Source organism: Mustela lutreola, chromosome 11 (assembly GCF_030435805.1).
Source record: "Mustela lutreola isolate mMusLut2 chromosome 11, mMusLut2.pri, whole genome shotgun sequence".
NCBI classification, from domain to species: domain Eukaryota; kingdom Metazoa; phylum Chordata; class Mammalia; order Carnivora; family Mustelidae; genus Mustela; species Mustela lutreola.
In genome coordinates, this window is record NC_081300.1 from 47,116,975 (window position 1) to 47,139,099 (window position 22,125).

Here is a 22,125-nt window from a genome sequence, read left to right on the forward strand (position 1 = left end):
CGGGTCAGGTGAGTGTCGTTGAGGCTGGGGAACAGCTGTACTTGGCCGCCCTTCGGTTCCTACTCATGGGAGAACCACTTGTCTGCACAGCCCACTCCCTCCTAGCCGCTGTTCTAAGGGCTGACCCGGTGCTGCACCAGGGAAGGAGGGGAGAAGGAGGAGGAGAAACATGAAGGAGAGGAAAGCAGGAATGAGGAACGGAGGGGAGAGGAAAAGTCGGGGGGTGGGGGTGGGAGGAAGAAGAGGGGGGGTAATCCCCCAAATGACCAAGTTAACTGAATCACAGTTATATGGTGTCATTGAGGATAAAGACGTACACCAGATATCAAAGTAAACACAAGTTCTAAATACATATAGACAGTTCTCCACCGGGGTCTCCTATCTACGATTTGACTTTCACGTATGAAAAAGAAAACTGCAGAGCATTTGCGTGAGTGGAAACGAAAATGAGAAGAATACGGCATTGTACTTAGGGACGTCTGGAGCAAATTAAGTTAATGCGAAACATGAATGCCGGACGCCGTTGGCAAGAACAACTTAGAAGGGTTTTAAAGTTTCTCCTCAAGAAGACTTTTTAAATCTTTGACACAATATAGGGCAAAGCCATAAGAACGTTTTTTTGGCTAGACTATACTGGACCATCTGATGTAGCATTTGGGGTCATGCTGATTTTATTCTAAAATTCAGTGGCCAAGCCATCAGTTTCATCTTAAGAAAAAAAAAATCAGAAGTTAAAATACTGGGTTGGACGTCATTGCTAGACAAAGCTCAGATTTCAGTGAGTCTGAGCCTTGGGCACTAGCCTCAAAACCACCCCCAAGGGAAAAAATCTTAAAAAGATCACAAAAGCTGTTGGAAAAGGAAACAGCAAGAGAAGAGAGATTATCACAGACAGAATTCCTCCAGAACCTAGCAATCCAAATGGAACACAAGCTTCAAGGTGCACGCCCACACCATGCCAGGAATACGGCGGATGGTGGTGGTGGGCACCTCTGGGGCTGGATGTGGTCTGGCAGGGTCCACCGAGACAGGACTTGAGGCGATCTGCTCCCCCTGACCCCGCTGCTTGAATTCCAAAGCCTGAACTATACTTTCTCCCGCAAGGGCACAATATGCCTGTCCCTTTGCCTCACTGTGTGAGCCCTTCCTCCACTTGAGCCACGACTTTGAACCAGACAGAACCCAGCAGAGGCTGGCTACACACATTCACCCGGGAGGCCAGGGAGCACCTGCTGCTCTCCCGTCCCCCCCCCCCCCCCGCCCCCCGGCTCCTTTCTGCAGCCCCTCGGCACACCTTCTCAGTTTCGTGTTTCTGTGGTTTGCCTTTTGGCCCGTGAGCTCAGAGGACTTCATTTGGCTTTGGAAGCAGGGCTCTACACCAACTGTACCAAAAATATAAATGAGAAGATACCTTCTTATTTTTTTGAAAAACCCAGACTCTATCATTTAAACAAGGAACATTGCATTATGCACAGTGGCTGATTAAAGAGTTTTCATGTCAGGGGACATCTTCTTAGGAAAAAAAGATGCTGCGGTTAAACCTCTAGGTCTTTCGAATCTCTTATAGGACTGGTCACTCTGGGGTTTTCTCGGAGAGCTGTGGATTTCAGCAACACACAGTTCCGCCAGCCTGTTTGGTTACAGCATCCTGAGTCTGCGGTGGTGGGGGGGGGCGTGGGGGGGCAGCTCTTCCCCGTACTCCACCCACACTGTTCAGCCTGTGGACTTCACTGTGGTTCCCTGGATGTGGGCAGACTCGGGCTTGGCCAGTCAGAGCACGGCATTCCACGGCCACCGGCTGTGGTTCAGAAATGGGCACATGATTCAATCAGAACCAGACTTGGCCTGGAGGAGTGCATGCTCTTTTCCCTAGACTTGAACTTGGAAGGATAGACGTCCATTTGCTCAGGCTGCTGTAACAAAATACCACGGAGCGGCTTGAACAACAGACTTCTTGCTGTTCTAGAGGTTGGTTGGTCCAAGATCAAGGTGCCAGCAGACTTGAGGTCTCTGGGTACTGTCTTCCTGGCTTTTGGACAGCTGTCTTCCTGCTGTGCCCTCACATGGCAGAGAGTATATTTAAAAGCTCACTGGTGTCTCTTTTTAGAATGACACTAATTCTATCAGATCAATTACTTACCTTGATTACTTCCTTACTCCAAATACAGTCACCTTGAAGGTTAGGGCTTCAACATACGAATTTAAAGGGCACTCAATTCAGTCTATAGCAACGTATGTCTGAGAAGTGTCAGCTACCATCTTACCACCACCTGAGACCTCAAAATGAAGCCAATCTACAAAAGAACAGGCTTGCAAGTTGGAGAAAAACAGACCCTGCCAACATCTTTTGAGCCCCTGGGTCAACCTGTTCCTGAAACCAATGCTGCCTGAATTATTCAATTACAGCCAATAAATTCTTTGTGCCTTAAGTCAGTTCAGGTTACATTTTCTGTCACATGAAACTATAGAGTCAAAATGGACTCTTCAATCACCAAGATGTTCTCATTTTAAAAGTACTCTTACAAAATAGACCCCTTACCAAAATGTATTAGGTATCTTCATCCTCCTAAAATGTGTTTTCGGATATAATTTCACCGCTACATCATGACCAAGAGCCATTATTATAGTATTCATTTCCTGATTCTAACAGTGACATCCTCAGTACCTCCTGAGTTGAAGAGCACTATCTGCTTCTCACCAAATGGTCCCAAGCAGTTACACTTCCTCAGTTTCATGTCTGCTTTTCTGTTTCCTCCCTTATAGTCAGTGTGTTGTCTTAGCAGTCCTCCCCACCCTTCCATGTTTCTAATTCACCATGCGTGTGGCTTAGAAAACAACCAAACTTGACACAATTATTAAAAAAAAAAAAAAAAAAAAAGACATACGTAAGAGAGGGCCTACGGGATCTTCTAGTAGTGAAATGCATGGATTTTAGCGCAGAACTTTGAAACTGTCCTTTTTCACTTTACAGAGGCAATAGGGGTTGAGGGGTCTTACTGCCTGGTTCTCTAATTTTTGCTCCAGATACATGAGCCAGATAACCAAATTCCAACTAGATGGAGTAATACTGCTCTGCAGTTCAAAGAATGAGGGCATATACTTAAAAAACAGTCATTTTTAAGTGGAAAAAATGACCAGTTTGAGGTTTATTATAGAAATCCAGGTTTCAATGGGCAGAGTTCCTATAAGTTCCTATAAGCAAATCAGAATCATGGTGCCCCTTTAAGGAAACTGTACAAATTAAATCACATAAAGGTGAGACGGAGTGTCATATAATTCGTGTATTGAAAAATCACAGCTCCTGTTTTAACTAAACTCGTGGTTCTTTTCAACTTCACTCAGTGCTGGTGAATGTCGCCCTGTACCTACATGAACATGCTAGTAAGTTCTAGGGCTTTTCCGAACTCTCTTAGGTAAGAGAGCAATCATTAAGTCAAAACCCAGTTTAAGGTCAAATCTCTCTTCCTTCTAGTTGGGTTTAAGGCAGAAGAGTAAAGGCAAGACTATGGATGAAAGATGAAACGGGTGTGCATCTCAGGTGAGCTCCTCATGCCCTTTGGTTCTTACTCCTGTCCAGTAGATGTGTAAAGTGTAAGAGAGTGGCTGCCTGCCCCCTGAACAGGTTTAGGAAGGAATTATGCCATGTAAACTGGCCCAGGTGAAACGGGTTTAGCAGGAGATCGCTTCGATCTGCTGGGCAACAGTTTCCAGTGAAAGAGGGATCCTAAATTCACCCAAACACTCCATGATTTTCAGACAATAAGTATTTGAGCATCTGAAACCACAATACCAAAGAATAGAATGAAGGAAAAGAGACCAGCTACTCAGAATCATAGACAAAATCCTCCAGGATTATTTAACATAGGTAGCTTTCAGATTTTTATAGCTACATCCACAGTAAGAAATAAATAGTACGCTGTGACCCAATAAACACACAACACACACGCATGTACACACATACATGCCAATCTACCACCTGAGCCCATTTAAAAGCTGTTTCTATGGGCTGCTATTTACCTTCATATGGGTCATACTTCCCTGATTCTTTGCATCTCATTTTTTTTTTTTTTTTAAACGGGACATTCTAGGTAACATATTGTAGCAACACTAGGATTGTTCTTGGCTTGGTTGGTTTGTTGTTTAATGACGTGTCTGAAATAGATCTGCAAGGTCTCCTTCCCCCTCCAATGTCCAGCCTCTGACGTTCCCACTCAGATATTGCCCCTTGTGTTTATCTTCTGGACAATTTTTTAACCTGCTTTGCCGGCAGCACCCCTGGGTCCATACGTACAACCTGTTGGCTGAACACCGTGCTTGAACCTGCTTGGCCGGTCATTTTTACTTGAACCTGCTTGGCCAGTCATTTTTACCCTGTCCCATTGCATATGCACATAGCTTGGAGGTGGCTACAGCAGTTTGGAAAATTCAGCCAGGGACCACTAGTTTGGATTCGTCCTCTCGGGTGGCTCCTGAGAGGGAGGAGCCTTGGGCACCACACAGTTCTAGATAACCCGCCATGACTACGCTCTCATTAGGAGTAACCCTCTCCTCAGCTTAGGAGTTACCCTGTGTCCGAGCAGCTTATTTGGTCAACTTTTAAACCCCTTCTGCCGGTGTGGCTATGACCCTCTGATAATGGATTTGTGTGCGGCTTGGGGATGCTTCTGAGTCTTCCCCCCGTCTGACGGGACTCCTCCTGAAGAGGTGCGATCCAGCGCCCGCACACAACCTTCTCAACCTGCAGACTTATCTGTGTCATCAGAAGGGCTCTTCTTGGATGAATTTCCTCTGATTCTCTCTACTAAACTTCCCCTTGCTCTGCCGCTGTGAGTTACCAGCTTCCTTGTAACTGCTCCACGCCAAGATCTATATTGCTTTCTACAACACCCTCTGCCCCGCTGTTAAAATAATTCCCTTTATCTTTATGACCTTCCTGTCCTCCTGGCTGTTCAGAGCCCCCAGACCACCACACTTCAAAATGAGGACCCACTTTTCCTGGCGCGACACCTCTGCTCTATGAGCAGGCACTGGGCACAGGAGTGGTTGTCTCAGTTTGCCTTGCCTAGCTTGGGACCTCTGCTCTGTGAGCCAGCTGGGGTGTGGGTGATCTGGTTCTGGTATCTTCAGCCCACAGGGCTTGGTGTAATCTCCACCATAATGGTAGGGCTGGGCAGAGAAAGAAGACAGGGTCCTCTCTGCTGAGTCTGCCTGGAATACAGCTTGTCCAACACAAGCCAGGGGGTAATGAGAAATGCCTACTTATCCCCAGGTGACACTGGAGCCCCAGAACAGGAATTTAGAAGAAAGTGAACCCCCGTCTTCTTGGCTGTCCATGTCCAGGATAGAGCTTCTAAAACACACAGTTGGGGTGGCGGGGATAACAGAGCTGGATTTTAATTAGACTTGATCTTACTGGTATTTAGATTTTCTTAAATAAATGTTTCTTCATTTGCTCTTAGGACAATTTCCAGAGATTTTAAATGATTATTAAAAATTCTTTACCAGCTAAAGTTTTGTTTTGTTGGAGGGAGAGTCCCCCTGAGCTCCCTACTCAGCCATTCTCGAAGTCCCACCTCCCTCTGCTCTGTCATGAATACACCTTTGTATTTTCCACCTGCCTTAAAATGAATTCGTTCTGGTAGTGAAGCAGTGTGGGGAAAAGGGCATTCTTAAGATATTGCATTATTTTTCACCTTTATATCCACAGACACAAAGGCACAATCTGACAGCCTTGCCCAAGGGAATGACTAGGTTGGAATATTTGTGATTCATTCTAGCAGAATGAGTCTGGCGTTGGGGCTGGTAAGCAGTGGGGAAAAGAAACCCTTTGGGATACTTTCAATCACAAGCATGGCAGCTGAAACAGAACCAACCTGGATGTCGTCAGATTATGGGGAAATTAACATGAGACATTCCGTCCACACCTTGCCCCCAAACAGCTTACGTCTACGCTATAATTGGGGGAGCGTCAAGAAAACAATGAGCCGCGAGAAAATTCTTGCCTGTTACAGGAGGGGAGTGAGCTACACAGCCTGGCTCCCCAAGCCTTCCCCTGCTTTTGGTGAAAAGACCTTATCTTCGACCACCTTGCCTCTCCCACCATCAGCTCCTCCGGGCTTGGGCCCTGGCGGACGTCTGCAGTGGAGGGTCTCCACTCTCTCTGCCTCCCACAGACTCCTCACACGGGGTCTCCAGCTTAAAATCGAAATGTAATCATCCCCAACTTGTGTGTGCAACTTCATGATCTGGGATACATTTCCACAGAAACAATGTCAGGAGCAAGGACGACGTCGCCACGCAAGACCCTGGAGGCCGTTGAACAGAATTTGCCTCCAGTATGATTCACATGATGTGGCCATGAGCATCACCTGAAAAAGGATGTTTCCACTGGAAGCACTCTGGGCATTCCAACTGCTAATCCTGAAGTTCTCTGGTTGAGGAGGAGCTTCTGTGACTCCCAGGGGCAAAGGCTGAGACAGTGGGGCAGAGGATAGAGGTCTGTGAGTGGGGTGTGCTGGGGGACCAAGAGGAAGAGGAAGCGTTTCCTCTTCCATACAAGTGAGTGCTTCCCGGGCTCTAAGAGCATCGCAGTCAGTGCGTCTGTAACCTGTAAAATTACAAGGCAACCAAGAAGCAGACAGGGTAAGCTACTTACTGCAAAGGACACCTAGTATGAGCCTGGGGCTTCACCACTCCAGCCTCCAGCTCTGGGAGTGGGGATGGTGGGCCCTGCCTGCACCTGCCTCCATGGTTTTCCAGCAGCTGACCTGGGGCATGAGACTGCTGAAGACAGATTGCTGCCTCCAATGTGCTCTGGGGCTGGCAAGCTCCAAACAGCACTTCCCATATTCTCCTGGGGCTGGGTTCTGGATGTCCGGATGCCAACTTGGTTTGGCAAATAATTAGTACTCAAACAAGATCAGAAAGGTGGGAGTAAGGAGAAGGCTGCCTTCCCACATCTACTATGCATTTCTGCAGCTGAGCCCTATCTGGCTTTCCTGGTACCAAGCAATGGCTCTCAAGGCAGCAGGACGGCAGACCTTCTGTCCTGGAGCTGGGCTACCTACCGCAATTTGGTTTAAGGCTCAGCCCCTCTATCAGGAGCCTCTTTGGAAGCCCCGCCTGGAGCCACCCTCCAGCCCTAATAGTGGGGCTGAGCATCTAAGGACAGAGTACAAGTCCCTGTCTGTTGATAACACAGGCGGGGGGGGGGGGGGGCAGGGGTTCAGTTCCGGCCTTGAGCCCCAACTGATAATCCTCTCTTCTTCTCTTCCCTCCCCTGCTGGGGGAAGAACGCCAGCGGAGAGTGGGTGGGGAGACAGCAGAGCACTTGGGCAAACCCATTCATTCATTCATTCATTCATTGAGTGTTCGCCCAACACTCAAGACGTTCCTCTTTTGCTCTAGGGACTGGGTCAGACACCTCCTCTTCCTACCCTCTGTCCCCTTCGGAAACTCTTGCTAGGACACAGAACACGTGGTGGGGAGAAGTTTGTGGTTTCATGCTTGCTGGCCCCTCTCCCTGGCATGTCTGCCTCCTCTCCCCGACTGCTCAGCAGCCTCCTAAACACTCAGCTACCACGTCCCTTCCGGAGTCAGGATTTGTACCTGAGCTGCTCCAGAGCCCACACGCTGACCACTGGGGAGGAGGAAGGATAGGATGGAAAAGACAAAAGAAGGGAGGTGACATGACCCAGGTAGGGGGACAGTCACCCGCCACTTATATCTATAAGCCAGGGGCTCACTTGCTAACCTGCAGGTTACACAGCTGTGCCAGCAAGTGCCTCTCCTTCTCCTCAGCAGGGAGCTGACCTCACGGGATGGACCATCACTGGGCTGTGTGCTGCCCCCTTAACTGACCTCATGGGACGGACCATCACTGGGCTGTGTGCTGCACCCTTACCTTGGCAAATAGGGAATGAGTAGAGACCCAAACGGCAGGTGTCACACCGACGGCCCTCGACCCCAGGGCGGCAAAGGCACCTTCCATAGGCATCACAGATTTCAGGGAGAACGCCTTCCAAGTCACAGTCACACCCTACAAGGAAAAGGGTTTCTCAGAGGGGGGCCTCCAGCCTCCTTCCTTTCTCAATTCCTGCCTTCCCTCGGGTTTCGGTCCTGGAAACATAAAGAGTTGCCTATGGCTTCTAGACATTCTTGACCTAGAACACTACTGATGAATGGGAAATAAACAAATGTGAAGGAAAGGTCAGAGATGCCATGAAGAAACATCTAGGGTGGGCACTCCTTCGCAAAACAGCTACAATCTTTCAACACCTACCTCTGGGGAAACACTTTGCTTTTGTTTTTTTCCAAATCGGAGCCTTGTGCAATAAAACTTCAATTTAATAGATTCCTATCTAATGACCATCTTGAATTTAACGTATTTCTACCTCCACTTTTTAGAAGAAAAGAAACCAACATAAATTTAACCCTACTATGTGCCTGCCGTGGATTTGGGGGGCCACACTTGGGTCATCTCTCTTAACCCTCTAGGCACAAAGCATTCCCAGCAGCCAAGCTCCTTCCAATCCCTTCAACCAACACTTGCCTCAGGACCTTTGCTCTGGCTGTTCCCTCTCCCTGTATTTCTTAGCTCAGAGTCAACTCCTAGGAAGGTCTTCCCCAACCCATCTGCACCAATAGGCTTCCTCTTTTCTTCTCTTCTTCTCTATCTTAGCTGTGCTGGTCTTTCACTTTATGTATCTTTTTAAGATTTTATTTATTTATTTTGAGAGAGAGAGCACGAGCAGAGGCAGAGGGAGAGAGAAAGAATCTCAAGCAGACTCCACGCTCAGTGTGAGCCTGATGTGGGGCTTGATCCCAGGACCCTGAGATCATGATCTGAGCTGAAATCAACAGTCAGATGCTTAATTGACTGAGCCACCCAGGCTCCCCTTTCACAACACGTAGATTATTGAAATCACTTAATGGCCTCATGACTTATGCTTTGGCACATAGAAGGAAGTGAAAGTGCTCTGGTGTGACTTCTGAGCCCAGGCCACGACAGGTTTTGTGGTTTCCATTCTCACCCTCCAGGAACTCTGAGACCAACATGTGAGTCCACAGGGAAGGGAAAGTCATACTGTCGGTTACAGTCTGGGCACTAAAACCAAGCACTGGAACTCAGTAAGATACTTGATACAGTAATGTACTTTGGCTCCAAGGCCCAAAGAATCCTGATTTACAACCACCTATAAACAAAAAAGAAAGCATCTAGTACCTAAGCATTTTTTTTTAAAAGATCTTATTTATTTATTTGACAGAGAGCAGGCAGAGAGGCAGGCAGAGAGAGAAGGGGAAACAGACTCCCCACTGAGCAGAGAGCCCGATGTGGGGCTCGATCCCAGGACCCTGAGATCACGACCCGAGCTGAAGGCAGAGGCCCAACCCACTGAGCCACCCAGGCGCCCCCCTAAGCATTTTTTTTAAGTTGTTTCTGAAATTCACCTTTCAACATTTCTTCTTCCTTACCTAGTAAATCGTCCCACACAGTCAGAACCTGGAGGCTGCCCTCACTTCTCCCTGACCCTCAGCTCCCCATACCTCATCATCAGGTCATAGGGATTATAGCTCAGAAAAGTCTCTGGAATCTTCTCCTGTTTCCAGAGCTCCAGAGCCTTCGTTCAGGGCTTCATCCTCATTTGCCTAGATTATGTTGAGAGTCTCCTAACCAGGCTGTCTGCTCCCCATACTGGTATCAGGAGTGATCTTTCTAAACCACCAAACTTCTCATATCATTTTCAAGCTTAAATTCCTCAAAGGTGACACAATGCCTTCAAGACACAGGCCAATGTCTTTGACATGCATGACATAGTAAGCCTTCAAAATCTAGGCTGTCGGCTCTCATCCCCCCGGATCCTCTCTTCCCCCTGAACTTTCCCCCCCCATCCCTGAATCAGCCCCAGTGACCTTCCTGCCATCCCTGCTCCTGTCCCCATGCCTTCCCTCAGCTCTCCCTCTGGTGAGCTAACTCCAACATGCTCCACAACTCACCTCCTTCTCCGGCTCTGAGGAAGCCCTCCCACAGCTCCTACCTTCCTCCTCCCCGCCTGCCTCCCTCCCTCCCTTCATTCTATAAGGATGCCCCTCCTGCAGGCTTCCCCAAGCTTTGTGTTCTCACTCAGCTGTAGCATTAGCTCCTGCTGTTGTAACGGTTTACCTTCCTGTGTCTTCCCCCAGGACTGGAACCTTCCAGGGAGCAAGGACTGTGCCCTGCGTGTGTACAGAGGAGGTGCTCGGGATAATGAAGGAAGAAAACACTAAATATACTCTTGGACACCTTCAATTCTTTTTAGTAAACACCATTCCTTAAGTTCTATTTTACGGGCATCCACGCAGAGTCTTCAAATGGAGATAGCAGAATTTGCCTGTCCCCATTTTAAGCCTCATCTGACAGGTCTCTATGACAAGAGTGATTGGCCCACCCTGCCAAGAAGATGACATGCCTGGGCCCAGGGGAAGACACAGCCAGAAAAGCACATCTTAGCAGCTCTCACCCCAATCTCTGAGTTCCCATCGTGAGCATGTCCTCCAGCCCCAACCACAGTGACCTCAAAGCTCTGGCAAAGGTAAGTAGCTAATTACAAAGTGACCGGGGGACTCAAACCCTTTTCATGACATTTGTCAAGAAACCTCCCAGGCACCCATGTCTTCAGGCCACAGGGCAGCTTTACATAATCATGCCCACATGGCCTCAGTCTCCTAGGGCAAATACCCCATTGTTTGCTGGTTCCCCATTCTTTGTTTGAATTCAGAGGCAGGTATCTGTACTGCAGGCTGGTGTCTCTCTAGAGTGTGTTTTGCATACGCTGTCATTTTTCAAAAGGAGCCCTTGAAGACTTGTTGATGATACACTGGCTTCCTGGAAATAAATCTTAAGTAGGTATAAATGATCCCTTGGATCCAGAAAACCTTAATGATATCCAAGGTCATGAAATAGAATGAAAACATTCTGATCTGCAAAACTGCTCTGTTCTTCTGCTTCAAGTCAACCCATCAGGTACTGACCATATGGAGTATCCAGTAAAGTGGTTCTCAGTCTTGGCTGTGTTGAAATCTCCTGGTAAAATAAAATTGCCTGGGTATAGAATCCTAAACCCAGAAATTCTGATATAATCCCACAATCTGTAAATGATGGCCTGAGAACCAAATCTATCCTGTTTTGGTAAAGAAAGTTTTACAGGTGGGGTGCCTGGGTGGCTCAGTGGGTTAAGCCTCTGCCTTCGGCTCAGGTCATGGTCTCAGGGTCCTGGGATCAAGCCCTGCATTGGGCTCTCTGCTCAGCAGGAAGCCTGCTTTCCACACCTTTTCTCTGCCTGCTTCTGCGTACTTGGGATCTCTCTCTGTCAAATAAATAAATAAAATCTTAAAAAAAAAAAAAAAGTTTTACAGGGACACAACCAAGATCTTTCACACACATGTTGTCCACTGTCACTTTCCTGATACAACAACAACATCAAGTATTTGCAACTTCGCCTACATATCAAAAAGTATTTACCATCTGACCCTTTGGGGGAAACGGTTTGCCAGCCACTAAGTGGGATTTCTAGTAAATGAGAGCAGTGGTTCTGAACAAGAGACATGTATCAGAATCATCTGGAAAACTTTTCAAAATATAAGCCTGGACTTCTTCCTGGAAAAGATAGTTTAGGATCTGGGGTGCTGCAGAGGAAGTCCTACTTTGTAAAAGCAAAGGATTCTAAAACACAGCCCTGTTTAAGAACCACTCTATTAGAGGGGCACCTGGGTGGCTCAGTGGGTTAAAGCCTCTGCCTTCGGCTCAGGTCATGATCTCAGGGTCCTGGGATCAAGCCCCGCATTGGGCTCTTTGCTTGGCGGGGAGCCTGCTTCCTCCTCTCTCTCTGCCTACTTGTGATCTCTATCTGTTAAATAAATAAAACCTTAAAAAAAAAAAAAAAGAACCACTGTACTAGAAAAAGTGGAAACATGAAACACCAATGGACCTTAATGAATTAAACTTCTCAGAGGTTGAGGTGGTCCCACTATTACCCAGTGTTCTGCATCTTCCGACAGTTAAGATGTTTGAGCTTTTTTAAAAAAGATGTATTTATGTAATTTGAGAGAGAGAGAGAGGGAGCATGAGTAGGAGGAGCAGAGGGAGAGAAAAATCTCAAGGAGACTCCCCACTGAGCAGGCAGCCCGAGGTGGAGCTCTGAGACCGTGACCTGAGCTGAAACCAAAAGTCAGATCTTCAACCAGCTGAGCCATCCAGGTGCCCCAAGATGTTTGGGCTTCTAATGTTCACCACTGGGAGTCAGGCCCCAAAGTGAGTGTTGTGATTTTTTTTTTTTAAGATAGATTTATTTATTTATTTATTTATTTATTTATTTATTTATTTATTTGACAGAGATCACAAGTAGGCAGAGAGGCAAGCGGGGGGCCGGGGGTGGGGGCGTGTGGGGGTGTGGAAGCAGGATCCCGGCTGAGCAGACAGCCCTATGAGGGGCTCGATCCCAGGACTCTGAGATCATGACCTGAGCTGAAGGCAGAAGTTTAACCCACTGAGCCACACAGGCGCCCCAAAGTGGGTGTTTTTAAAATGCAATAATAAAAGACCAAATTGAAACAGTATCTGTGCATTCAAATTCCCGAACAGATCTCACTATGTTTCTTGAAACTTCTTTTCCTTGAGGCCGTGTTCTAAGGCTTCCCTTGTATTTTTGTAACAGATGTCAGACCATCCCTTCAAGTTCAATTAAATTTCTTTTCCCCAACGTCACTGCCAGTCTGCTTGGGGATAAAAAAGAATTGAGTAACAAAAGGATTACTGGAAACAGGCGGTAAATGGGAGTTCTAAAACATTCTTGCGGAAGAAAACCCAAAATGTGTGGTGTAATCAAGGCTTAAAGGCTGAGTTCCACTCTAGTCAATGAACAAACATTAAGGAAGCATTAGCAGACGGCCACTGCGGACAGGACCCCACCCGTAGCGGGTACTGCCGGAAGGAGAAGCATGGCTGCCCTCCTCCAGGGACCAAGTGTCTGGTGAAGGCTTTGATAATACTCGGTGTACGACACACGGCACCGTGGTTTGGTCCGAGGAGCTGGGGTGCATAGGGCACAAGCAGGAAAGAAATTCGGAAGGTATGCTGGATTACATTACCTGGCTTGAGGAGTGCCCTCTGGGGTGCCCCCCAATCCTAGGACATTTCCCAAGCCCATTCTCTCTCCTGCATCCTGGGATGATGCATACCTTCCATCTCCTCAAGCCAGCAGCTTCCTTCCCAACCTCACCGCCTGCCCTGACCTTGATTCTTCTTTCACAGAGAAAAAAAAAAGGAATAGCCAGGAGAGAGGGTCCCTCCATTCCCATCACCCCCGCCCCCCTGCCCTCTCCCAGCCCCGCCTTGACTTGTCTTCTGCAGCCTTTCCCGCCTCAACAAATGGCACCTCTTCCTCCTGTTTGCTCAGAGTCTTGGAGTTACCCAGTGGCCTCTCTTCTTCTCATATCCCACTTCCAGGCCAGCCACCCCCTGGCAGGTCCTGTTGGTTCTAGCTTCAGATTATACCCACACTCTGTCCACTTCTTGTCGCCTCCACCAGCACCTCCTGGGTCCAAGCCGCCATCATCTTTCCCTTATAGCTTATCACTATGGCTTTCCAGGGCATCTCCCTGCTTCCTCTCTTCTCCTCCTGCAACTGGTTTTCAACACAGTAGCCACAGAGCGCCTCATGCGATATCATTTCTCTGTGCAAACGGTCCGTGGCTCCTCTCTCATGAGAGTAGAAGGGTAAGTCTTCGCAGGGGCCGACAGGGGCCTGCCATCTGGCCTCTGCTTTCACACTCTGGTCTCTTGTTTGTTCAGTGAACACCCCAGCATGCGTCCCAAGAACTTCACACTGGCTCTTTCCTGGCTCTGGCTGCTGCGTGTCTCCAGACACCTGCAGAGCTCACTCCTCACCCCCTCAGGTCCTTGCTTATCTCCTCAATGAGGTGCCCCCGATGACCCTATTGAAATCTGTAAACCTCACATTCCCTCTCTTCTCTCCGGGACTTAAGTTCTACACAGCACTCATGGCCAAGGCCACCGGCAGCATACGCCCCAAGCTGCTGTATTATTGCAGAAATGGAAATCTGCAGCAGAAAAGGGCTCTCCAGAGACCATCTTCTTGTCTGGTCCCAAGTGCCCCCTCTCTGCCCACCCATACCCTGCACACACTAGGAGGAGGGGCACATGTGCTCACACATCCCTGGCACTGCACCCCCCCCACTGGTGAGAGGAGCATGAAATCATCAGAGAAGCAAGCTCAGTGGGTGAGGTGGGCATGGTCTAGATGGGGCACAGTCATGGGCTGTGTGCATGTGGTGTGCCCAAATGCTGGAGCAGGGGGCCTTCCTGAGTGGGTGTGTCCCAGTGTGAGCTATTGTGGGCTTACCTAAGACACTGCCCCCAGCTCCAGAATCAAACCTCAAGACCTAGAATATTCCTCGTATGCATTAGTTTGTGCCTACAATGAGAAAGGCTATCCACACCCCCTTAAAAGTAGCCCCCTTGTACAGGAAACAAGCCTGCATATCATAATCGAACGTTAAATTAGAGATTTCATTTGTTTAGTTTGTGTATTACTTTTGTTACCATATGAGTCCCTCCACTGGAATATAACCTATAGGAGAGTAGGAGATTTTTCCCTGTTCTGTTCACTGCTAAGTCCCCAGCAGCCAGAATGGTGCTGGACACGTAACAGGGGATCCTAAAACAGATGCACAATGATTGATGTGGTGGGCGGAGCACCCACGCCCTCTCGGCATGCACCTCTCTTACCCAGGGGCTGCTCTCTGCACATCTCCACCACTCCCTGCCCAGGGGTACCCACCTGGTTGCAGGAGCTGCTCAGCCTCCCAGGATACTGAGCCCCAGAAGCAGCCCTCCATTGGTGGCAGGTAACGGAGGTTATCCCGTCAGCTGGAATAATGCTAGGGGGTTCTAGGCTGCTGTCTCCTAGAGTTATCTAGAGGGATGAAGTTCCAGGTTCTGTAGGAGGACCTAGCTTGCTAATGCATCTTCATAACAGCTCCCTTCACTCCCTGACTCATTCCCTTACTGATGTCTTCTGGGATCATCTCCAGAATCAATAGCGTGGACTCAAATTCTTTCTCAGGGTCTCTATATGTAGACCCAAACAAGGCAGTAGGCAACTGACTGCCACTGGAAGTTTCCAAGCAAGCAAGAGACATACAATTCAAGCTCTGTTTAGTCTCTTTAATCAGGGAGCATCCTGCAAAAGACAGACTGGCATAGAGAATGATGGGTGGTAAGGAACTGAGATGGGAGACATCTGCAGGGCACCTGCCAGGCTCCAGTAAGGACTACTTGAACCTGGGCAGAGTAGCAGGCATAGGAATAGAAAAAAAAAATACAGAGTATAACACTTCCATTGAAGTTAAACCAAAAGAGAGAGTACTTGCCTTTTATATCTCCAGCTATGGGATCTTCAGGACTTGGAGTAGAAATGGGGAAAATGGGAATTCCTAGAAAAGTCGTTTTTTAAAAAAATACAGAGAAAGATTAAGGAGACAGTCAAGTAAAATACCAAACTGCACAAACCAGAAAGAAGCCCTTCTACCTTCATGAAAAGTAGCATGTGGAGCCTAATTTAGAGACAGGTAACACTGCTGCACTGAGTATGCAGCTGAAACCAGACTGGCCAGACATTCTGATTTGTATATTAAATGAACAGAAATGGATATTTCGTGCTCACAATAGCTATGCCTCCATCTAAGCAGGGATAAGCTAGTTTTCCTTAGCATCTTTATTGGTTTTTTAAATGTAAAATTGAGAACGGTTTTTTCTTTTAAATTTTTTAAAATTTTTCCCCCTAAAATTTGGTGTATGCCATAAAATTGTGTGGGGTTTCTTTTTGTCACTAAAAGGGCAAGTGCTGTTTCTGCTTAGCCTGTATCTAATAATTAGATTCTAAATGCATCGAGCCTCAATTCAGTGTTACTGAATACTGATGCTTTAAAAATTGACTTCTTTCAATATAAAATGATCATTTAATTCATCATCCAGACTAGGCTCCTAGATGTGGAAAGTGGGAGCTAGTTTAATGATTCTCCTGGGACAGCAGGTGTGAGCCGGGACATAGAGCCACCCCATTCGTAGATGTCCTTCTCCCCATGTCCCCACACCACACTATGCTTTCACTGCCCTGCAAAGCCGGGAATACAAGAACCAATGCGGCAAGCGGGGTGCGGAGGAGGGTCAAGACAGTGTTTCTCTGTCCTAACACAGAAGTGCAGTTTTCACCCTTCAGTGGAACAAAAAGAACCATGGCTCGCATTACAATTTGCAGGGCTGATTTCATGATCTCCTGTTTCCTGTTCTGTGGTGTTTCTACCAGATAGATATTTTCTCTCTCCAAGATGCTGAGACATTCCCTTTGATCACTGTGGTGGAGGAGGTGGGAGATGGCGGTCACCTGGCCGGGGTTACCATGGGAAAGGGACAACACATCCTCCAGCCAGCCAGAACGTTGACACACACTGTGTGTGTGCCCATGAACATCTGGAACCCTTGACACTTCTTCCAAGTTATTTTGTGAAGAAAAACCACACCCATGGATCCTGTTGAGTTGAAATTGCCAGGATGGGACCTTTCTGACCGACTGGGATGGTAGTGTCTGTAATCACTGGGCATAAATAAAACTACAGAAAGTACTCCAATAAACATGCTCTGAACTTTTGCAAACACTTTCACGTGAACACAACCTACGTGCTCGCCCCACCCCGTGTCTGCGGTGCCTCCACCCTGCCCGCCGCGCCCCCAGCTGTGAACGCACCGGCTACAAGCCCAGAAGGGACGACCCTCCACCTGCCCCAGCTACTTACTCAGGCAGAAGGGGAAGCGATAGTATCCAACGGCACACTTCTCACAGTTGTCTCCTTGGAAATTCGGCTTGCAAGTGCAGCGGCCTGAGCCCGGCTCACAGTCATCCGCGTGTGCGGGGTTACAGCTGCAAGCTACGGGAAACGCTGGCTTTCAGAAGTCAGCTGGCCAGTGCACTCATGAAGGCGGCTCTGTCCCCAGCACCTCGCCCGCAGTGTTTACTACGTCACTCTCAGCCCCCGGTTATTCTTGAAAGGGCACAGCCTGTTCTCCACTTTCTACCTGCTTAATCAGGTGCCTCGACCAAACCCCAGGAACCCTCAGAGATAAGCTTATTTAGAAGACACCTGTGCTGAGTTCTCAAGAATACAGTTTATTACACTGAGTGCTGTGTGGCTGGTGCATCAGAGGCAAGGTCTGCACAGGCTCCAATCAGAGGGGTGGGGGAGGGGGTGTGCTGCAGCCCCTGGAAGGTCTGTCGAGCACAACCCCCCACCTCCACTGCCATAAGCCAACTGTGTCTATTGACACAGACATGTCATTAGACATTAGACATGACATTAGACATTGTCACAGACATGTCTATTGACACACCCACAATCCAAATGTTAGATTCCAGTGACACGACTTATTGAAGGCAGTTGTGCAACCAACACGACTATTAGGTCTGCATTCCAGACAGACATTCTTGGGATTCAAGAGGTATGAACTTGACTCCTCCCTTGGGAGTTTCGCTTGACCTAGCAAGTCCTGACCATGGACAGAAAAAACACTGTCAGGACCCAGCTAAGCACATGCCCCGTAAGGAACTGGAACGTTGGAGGCGCTGTGGGCAGCAAGCATTCCCCCAGAGCTGGCTTCATCTGGTGTCCTTTGCTTAACTTGCTTAGGACAGATGGGTCCTGTGGATTCTTTATGCTCTGCCTGTAACATCCTTGTGAGACTGTGACTGCGAGACCACTTCAGTGATGAAGAAAGAACCTAGAACAGCGATGGGGAGCCGAGAATCACAGAGAACAGTGATTCCAGGGAAGGGATTCACAATGCATTTGCGATGTCCTGGTCTCCTTTGCTAAGGCCCAAGAAAAGTGATGGACATACCTCACGCGATGATGTGGGAGAGGGAGGGCAAACGGGAACACTCTTTGAACAAACACAAATGCCCAACAGAGAGGCAAATCAGAGTTCATACATTCTTTGGACTTGGATGCCCTCTGATGTTAATGACATGATGAGTGAATTGGGGGGGGGGGGCGTGGGCACAGCAGCCAACTAGACGCCTGAACTGTTTTCCAATGGTGACAGCCAGAGAGCATAAAAGAAATGACACATGTAGGGCAAAGTCCATAGTCTGACCTATGACCTAAATTCCCTGGGGAAAACCCAGTGGCATTCTGCAGTATCATGGATACCATATGGCACCAAGTCGGCAGACAGATTGGACCTGTACCTGGAGCTACCACTTAACAGCTCTAGGAAGTACCCAATAAATCACAGCTGTTTTAGATATCATGACCACTATCAAAATCCTTGTGAAATCATTACTATATTGTCTGGATGCTAATACAAAAACCTGAAATTATCAGAGATCATAGAAGCATGTGAAAACAACAGAAAATGAGGAACTATCATTTGTTAGAGGGCTGGTGTGTGACAAGCCCAAAGCGTGATGTCCTCCTAGGTTCTTCTGATGGTATGTCATTCCATCTTACGGAATATGCAGGCACACCTCGTTTTACTGTGCTTTTTCCATCGTGCTTCGCAGATATTATGTTTTTTTACAAATTGAAGGTTGGTGGCAGTCCTCCGTTGAGCCAGTCTATCAGCACACTTTTTCCAACAGCATCTGCTCACTTTGTGCCCCTGTCACATTTTGATAAATCTCACACTATTTCCACCTTCTCCATGATCATATTTGTTACGGTGATCTGTGGCCCGTGAGGACAGCTCGCTAAAAGCTCAGAGGGCGGCTAGCATTTTTTGGCAACAAAATATTTTTAATTACGGTACATACCTTTTTTTAGACATAATGCCATTTATTAGACAATGGCATCGTGTCAACATAACTTTGATACACACTGGGAAACTGAAACCTTCAGCTGACCCACTTTATTGCAAGAAATGCTTTATCACGGTGGTCTGGAATCAAATCACACTATCTTCACAGTGTGTCTGCATTATCATTCCCATCTGTATACAAGGAATCGGAAGCCCAGGGAGATTAGTAGCTGCGTGGCGTCACACAGCTGGAAGGAGCAGAATCAACAGTGTGAAGAAAGAGGGAAGAAAGGGAAAGACCAGCCCATCAGAGTTTAGCCCGATGGCCACTCCGAAACCGTACAGTAGAGACAGTCTAAGACACCCCAAGTCAAAATGAAACTTACGGATGCAGCCATGGGGGGCGTCGACTGGAACACCATAAGGGCGGTAATAACCTTTAGCACAGTTTTCACAGTTTATACCAGCTGTGTTATGCTAGAAAGAAATGAAAGAAATTTAGAAAGAAGAGTACCGGAACAGGCCATACCTTGTGCTATTCATCTGGTGAAACCATTCTGTCATATATGATTATAATTTCAAAGTCAAAAATATAAGCATTTATCTCGACTTTGTGTCTCCAAGATTTACCACAGGGCATTGGCTTACAGGTGACTCTGGATTTTTTTTTCCCCCACTGATAGAGAAAATGAGGGTCAGTTCCATGAACTAGTCAGCTCGGGTTTTCCTCTCTACCACAGAATTTGCCCCAGGAAGCACCTGACATTTCAGTGAGAAAAGACTCAAGAGCACTATTCTTCCTAGTTTCAGTCAGAAGGAGTGAGTCGATAACAAATCACCCTTAGGTTTAACCCAGGGAATAAAGGGCCATGTGTGTATTTTTATCTTCCCCGATTTTGGAAGAGATCACACACACAGATCTTCTTGTCATCCTGATTTTATCTGTGCTTTAGTCCTGAAACCGTTCCAGACACTTCTGTTATATGAAGGGAAATGTAGGTGAGAGTCTCCTGCTCAGAGCTCATTTTAAAGTACAATACTAGGCGGGTTTGTTTTTTTTTTTTAAGATTTTATTTATTTATTTGACAGAGAGAGATCACAAGTAGGTAGAGAGGCAGGCAGAGAGAGAGGAAGGGAAGCAGGCTCCCTGCTGAGCAGAGAGCCCGATGCGGGACTGGATCCCAGGACCCTGAGATTATGACCTGAGCCGAAGGCAGCGGCTTAACCCACTGAGCCACCCAGGCGCCCACTAGGCGGGTTTTTATATTTCATGGTTAATTGTCACAAATCAAATTGCCCAACGTGCATCACCAGTTTCCAAGAACTGCACACCATGGATCTAACTCAAGTCTGCCTCTTGTGCTCCCTAACTTGGAAACAGTTAGAAGGACAGCGTTCTCTCATTAATGCAAAGGGAGGCAATAGGAAGTTAAAAACAAAGAGCAAACACTTTGATCCGAAAAGAGTCTGCATAGAATCAAAGTGGAGAACAAAGACCCTTTTCTGAATCCTCTCCCCCATTTTAGATGGTTTTATTAATTACAGATTTTTATTTATTACCACTCCTTATCCTGTGGGCTAAAATCTGAATTCACTTTAACGGTGAGGTCGAAACCGCACTGGCCACTTCTCTGACTAAACATTCGCATGCGTAAACATTTGGGCAAATAAGAAACAGCTGTGGTCCACCTCCCTTCCACCGAATGCCAATTAACCTCTCAACTCTTCTGCTTGCCACTGTGACTTACAATAGGACATCAGGTTGACCCAGGCTCCCAAATTTCCCCCATTTTTAAGACACAAAGAACAGCAACAAATAATGGAATAATGTCTGTAGTTTACCTCCAAATCCTGGGTATTCTCTAGGACCCTCACCTTCCCCTGAGGGCAATGATATACCACTTCACCCACCGATGCTATGGCCGTGGTTGGACCAAGAAGGACCTGAGGACAGTGGTTGTTCTATATTTCTATAATGGAGGTGCTGGAGAAGCAACTCACTGGGAGGAACAGGTGCCTGAATTTGCATTTGCCTGATGCTTCACACAAGCTGAGAAAACCTCAAGCCAAGGAGTGAGGTGGGTGCTGATGGAATCCACGCAGGAGATAAGCCTACCCCCACCCCCACCTCTTTCTTCAGCACCACATAGAGAGGCTTTCTACAGAATGCTCACCTAGAAAGCCCAGGCTCTGAAAATGGACAATAATCTAATTCCTCCAAGCATAACTTTTCTAAAATGTTTTCCATTTTCAGGTAAACCCCATTCTCCCTTTTCCTCTCAATTCCTTGTCCACCATCTTCAACACTGTTGCTGGCTTCCATTCCTGTGAAGCCCAAGCACATGGAGACTATTAGCCTACTCACTGGCCACACTCTCTGGGAAGCCCCCTACCTGATTTTCCTTCTGAAGCCAACAGGATCTGCCTTCTGTGACCTCTCTGACCTGTCTATCCCTGCTCACTGCCCTCCAGCCACACAGCCCCCTGCTCCCTCCCAGGGCTTTTGCCCTGCCATCCCCTCTGCCTGGAATGCCCTCCCCTGGACAGATGCCTGACTCATTCTCTGGCTTCTTTCAGGTCTTTACTCCAATACCACATCCTAGGGAACTGGTCACCCTAATTTAAAACTTCACATACCCCAAACCAACACTTAAAATACTAAACCCAAGAAATAAAAATAAAACCAATAACATTAAAAAAGGGGGCCAGGGGCACCTGGGTGGCTCAGGGGGTTAAAGCCTCTGCCTTCGGCTCAGGTCATGATCTCAGGGTCTTGGGATCGAGCCCCTCATCGGGCTCTCTGCTCGGCGGGGAGTCTGCTCCCCACCCCTGCCTCTCTGCCTACTTGTGATCTCTCTCTCTCTTTCTCTCTGTTAAAAAAAAAAAAAAAAAAAAAGTGGTCCTCAGGGCGCCTGGGTGGCTAAGTGGGTTAAAGCTTCTGCCTTCCGCTCAGGTCCTGATCCCGGGGTCCTGGGATCCAACCCCGCATCTGGCTCTCTGCTCAGCAGGGAGCCTGCTTTCCTTCCTCTCTCTCTGCCTGCCTCTCTGCCTATTTGCGATCTCTCTCTGTCAAATAAATAAATAAACTCTTAAAAAATAAAAAAGAAGTGGCCATCTCTGACACAATTGCTTGCCCTGCAGGACAATGACCTGGTTCTCTTATGTGCTGTCTGATTGGCCACCTGATTGCTCTCTTACGTGCTGATTGGCCACCTGAGCGTCTCCAGGCACAGCCCAGGGCTGATGGTGGCTTTTCTCATTCTGCCATTACCAGCACT

General features: G+C 47.7%; 1 protein-coding gene across 5 annotated transcripts in view; it reads right to left on the bottom strand.

Moving 5' to 3' along the window:
* Positions 1-22,125, bottom strand: part of LAMA3 (laminin subunit alpha 3) — a 263,581-nt gene that overhangs the window by 148,257 nt on the left and 93,199 nt on the right. For all 5 annotated transcript variants that reach the window (XR_009346041.1, XR_009346042.1, XM_059140351.1 and 2 more), the window contains 4 exons: positions 19,234-19,324; positions 16,852-16,983; positions 15,430-15,492; positions 7,904-8,038 (listed from right to left, as the gene is read on the bottom strand). Coding sequence is in view for 3 of the 5 variants with exons in the window: in XM_059140351.1 (XP_058996334.1) it covers positions 7,904-8,038; positions 15,430-15,492; positions 16,852-16,983; positions 19,234-19,324 (421 nt within the window). In the remaining 2 variants the exon portion in view is untranslated. The remainder of the gene's footprint in view (positions 1-7,903; positions 8,039-15,429; positions 15,493-16,851; positions 16,984-19,233; positions 19,325-22,125) is intronic.